This window comes from Diabrotica virgifera, chromosome 9 (genome assembly GCF_917563875.1).
Source record: "Diabrotica virgifera virgifera chromosome 9, PGI_DIABVI_V3a".
Taxonomy (NCBI): Eukaryota; Metazoa; Arthropoda; class Insecta; order Coleoptera; family Chrysomelidae; genus Diabrotica; species Diabrotica virgifera.
Window position 1 is genome coordinate 132,757,541 of NC_065451.1, and position 3,813 is coordinate 132,761,353.

General features: G+C 29.5%; 1 protein-coding gene across 1 annotated transcript; it reads right to left on the minus strand.

Moving 5' to 3' along the window:
• Window positions 1-207: 207 nt before the first annotated feature.
• Window positions 208-1,713, minus strand: LOC126891387 (uncharacterized). The gene is made up of 4 exons (XM_050660563.1): window positions 1,638-1,713; window positions 1,346-1,489; window positions 1,047-1,202; window positions 208-881 (listed from the first exon to the last, which is right to left on the minus strand). Exons 1-4 carry the CDS (start codon window positions 1,711-1,713, stop codon window positions 208-210), a joined length of 1,050 nt encoding a protein of 349 aa, XP_050516520.1.
• Window positions 1,714-3,813: the final 2,100 nt, after the last annotated feature.

Below are 3,813 nucleotides of genomic sequence, written 5' to 3' on the forward strand. Positions count from 1 at the left end.
GAAAGAAGAAATGTGTCTTATTACACTTTCAATAGTGTCTTCGTGTGTTTTATTCGCAGGAATTTGCTTGCCTCTTTGATCGCTTTTTACAATTCCACCTGGTTTAATATTTTTCAAAACATTAACTACCATGGTGTTTGATATAGAAAGTGTGTTTAAAAACATAAGTTTACATACTCTAATGCGTGTGCCATTTGTTGTAAAATATTAATGTAGAGTATTTTCTTTTGACTTGTTGGAGGCAGGATCTCTTTTTCTTGAACGGACAGTACTATGCTTCTCTAAACATGAAAAAATGAATTGCCGTTTTATATCAGTTCCCTTGTCCTGACTCCAGTATGCATTAAAGATCTCCTGTCTGTTATTTTGTAATAATTTTTCAAAACATTTTAGTCTGCAAGAACAAGGAGGTTTCATAATTCTGGCAGGGACAACTTTACCCTTTTTACTAACATATTCTTCACCTGCAGAATATTTACGTTTCTGAATATTACATGCCCATTCACTGGTATGAACGACACGTTTTCTACCTATCTGAGTACAAATAGATTTATACTTCACTTTCCTTTTTACTTCATTACATGATGGTGAATCATCACTTGGATCTATTGCAGAAATTGCAGGTTCATCACTTTTGTCTCCATCATCTTCTTCTTCATTAAAACTCAAGGCATCGCTAATGTATGTATTGTATGTTTTTTTAACGACACGTTTTTTACCTATCTGATTAGAAATAGATTTATACTTCACTTTCCTTTTTACTTCATTATAAGATGGTGAATCATCACTGGAATCTGTTGCAGAAGTTGCAGGTTCATAACTTTTGTCTCCATCATCTTCTTCTTCATTAAAACTCAAGGCATCGATAATATGCTCTTCATCTAAAACATCATTGCTTTGTGTATGATTTGAATGTGAAATAAAACAAGGCTTAGAATATTGGTTGTAAAAGCTAAAAATATTGCTAGTCATCAAATCACTACATTAATTAATTGAGGGTATGTTTTGTATTAATTTAAACATATTAAGCAAAAACAGTAGCTTACCTGTAAATGCAGTAGAAGAAGTCGCAGAACTTTTTAGTAGTTCATCATAACTTTGATCTCTATCAGACACATTTTCTTCGTCAAAACTCAAGGCATCTCTAATCATTCTAATATGGTCTTCATTTAAAACTTCATTGTTTTGTGTATTATTTGCTTCTAAAAAATAACAAGGGTTATATAAGTGATTGTAAAAGATTTAATAATATTGCCAGTCTAAGGTTCCTTTAAATCGGTACATTAATTTTTTGATGGTATGTTTTGTATTCATTTAAAAATAATGAGCAAACACAATAGCTTACCTATAAAAGTAGTAGAAGTCGCAGAACTTTTTAGTAGTTCATCATAACTTTTGTCTCTGTCAGACTCATCTTCATCATCAAAACTCAAGGCATTTCTATTAATATACTTTTCATTTAAAACATTGATTTGTGTATTATTTGATTCTGAAAAAAAAAAAACAAGGCTTATAAAATTGGTTATAAAAGTTTTAATAATATTGTTAGTCTAAGGTTCCTATCAAATCACTACATTAACTTTTTGAGGTTATGTTTTTTATTAATTTAAAAATAATGAGCAAAAAAGGAAGCTTACCTGTAAATGCAGCAGAAGAATTCGCAGAACTTTTCAGTAGTTCAAGAATCTTTCTACCACGAGAATTATGGTTCATTATGTTCTTATTATTAGTAAAAATAACTTTAAACACACCGTAAATGGCGAAAGTACTACCTATTAGATCACTAATAATCTACTACTTGTCATCATAAAGAAATGCAACCGTGTGCAACACTATGTGTGGCGGTGATTCACATGCGTAGAGGGATAAAACATCAAGTCCACATGGTGTTCTATCCCTCTAAGTAAAAATGGACTTGATGTTGTTTTAAAGGTCGCTATCTCGGTTAGCAAATGGTTTAGGACATAGTACTCTATTCCTCTAAATAAAGTGATAAAAGTTGATTATTAATATGTGAAAATGTCAAAACTGAAAAAAATGGACTTAGTGTTGTATCCTTCCGAGGTACAGATATATATATATTGTCATGATTTTAAGATACCAAATTGATAGAATAAGTTAAATAATAAACAATTTAATGATTTTGTACTGCCCAAAGCAGTTAAATAAGTATCTTGATATAGGTGGTGTTCGAGAGACGTGATTGGTTTGGAGAGTTGAATAGAATGAGAGTATTAAAGGGAATTAAAGTTAAGATTGCACTATGCATTGATTTAATGGTTATAGAATGAATTTATTTAGAGTTATACAGTTTAAGTAACAAGAAAGTTTAAAATAGACCATACTATATAAAGGAAGCTATTTAAGGGGCATCTAATGTGAGAATTTGTTGCTAAACATGCAATAGTTTGAAATTTAGTCTTACCAAAAGAATTACTTACAAATTTGTTCCATGATGACCTTGTTTCTGTTTAATAATCATAAAAAAGTTACATTTTTTAAAGATCACTTGGAGAGAAGGTTCGTTGATGTGATACGTTCTCCATGATTTGGTTAAGTTTATAAATTTATGAAAGTATCTTAGAAGAGGCTCCAATCTAAAAATTTAGAATAATGGTTAGACCAATTTTAGATTCTATTAATGTGAATTTGACCAAAATGTTGAAAATAGTTCATTAAAGTTGTAGATTTGGGAAATGTCAGAATTCGATATCAATTTTAACGAAGAAAAATGATTTTCTGAGATATGGCTAATGCACTATCAATTGGTAATTTATTTCTGAATAATTTGAAAGTTATTTCAGTACTTTATATGTATTAATAGTGAAGATATTTGGACTTAAATTTGTAGAGGTAGTGGTAAAAGGTATAGAAAGTGTACGGACAGTGTTCGCATAAAGTGGCTATAACAGTTTATTGGGAGTATCCTCAAATATGCAAAATATATGAAAAGAATCTATAAAGTTCAATGAATTTAATTCTTTAATTCAATTTTACTCAAATAAGAGAATAAAATCACCATTTAGGCATATATTTCCAAATTTTAGACAAAAAAATACCATTTTGATTAAATGTCATAATTTGCAAAATTATTTCATTGGCTCATTTAAATTTCCAAAGCATGAATTATTAATTTGTTTAAATATGATTGGCTGTAAAAAGGACGCCAAGCTTAAAAAATTGAATTCAAGAGAGAAGGTTCTAGTGATTCAAAGGGAAGAGACGCTTTTTTAAAGCTATTCCCAAAAGATTTGGTTTAAAAATAGAAAATTCGGAAAATGCAGTCGAAAAACTGATCACAAAATAAACTTTAATGTTTATTCTTCGTATGAAAAGTGTTTTGAAGCAGAAGGGACTTTAATTAAGTCACTAAAATGGTATTGTAACCTGCATGGACTTGGGGAGAACCTGGAGCTCAACGGAAAACCAGCATTTGGATGTGTTTCAAGAAAGAATTCGGCTTCGGTGGACTATAACTGTCAGGTGACGTTATTATTTTGTACAAAAAACTATTTTCCATGATATCATGTTCAATAAAAATATTGAATATTAAAACATGCATGATCAAGATAAAAATTTTGAAAATTTAATGCTATTTATTGCTTTGGCAAGACAATAATTTAGAGAGAAATATCCATACTTGCATAATTTGGTTTATTTTTGATCATAACCACAAAAGTCAATGACCTTTCATTTGTTTTCTTATAACTATAGATATAAGCCAGGATATGCAGTATAATGATATTCTAGTATTAAAATTTTAATGATAATTTCTGTATTTACCTTATTTGATGTTGCATTTAGCTTGTTTTT

What these genes read in the sequence shown, in the direction of transcription:
- LOC126891387 (XM_050660563.1), bottom strand. Translation starts at nt 1,713, where the DNA reads ATGAACCATAATTCTCGTGGTAGAAAGATTCTTGAACTACTGAAAAGT. An exon ending in TTCTTCTGCTGCATTTACAG is followed by an intron (nt 1,490 to 1,637) that starts GTAAGCTTCCTT and finishes TTTTTTTTTCAG; the next exon opens with AATCAAATAATACACAAATC. An exon ending in TTCTTCTACTGCATTTACAG is followed by an intron (nt 882 to 1,046) that starts GTAAGCTACTGT and finishes ATGATGTTTTAG; the next exon opens with ATGAAGAGCATATTATCGAT.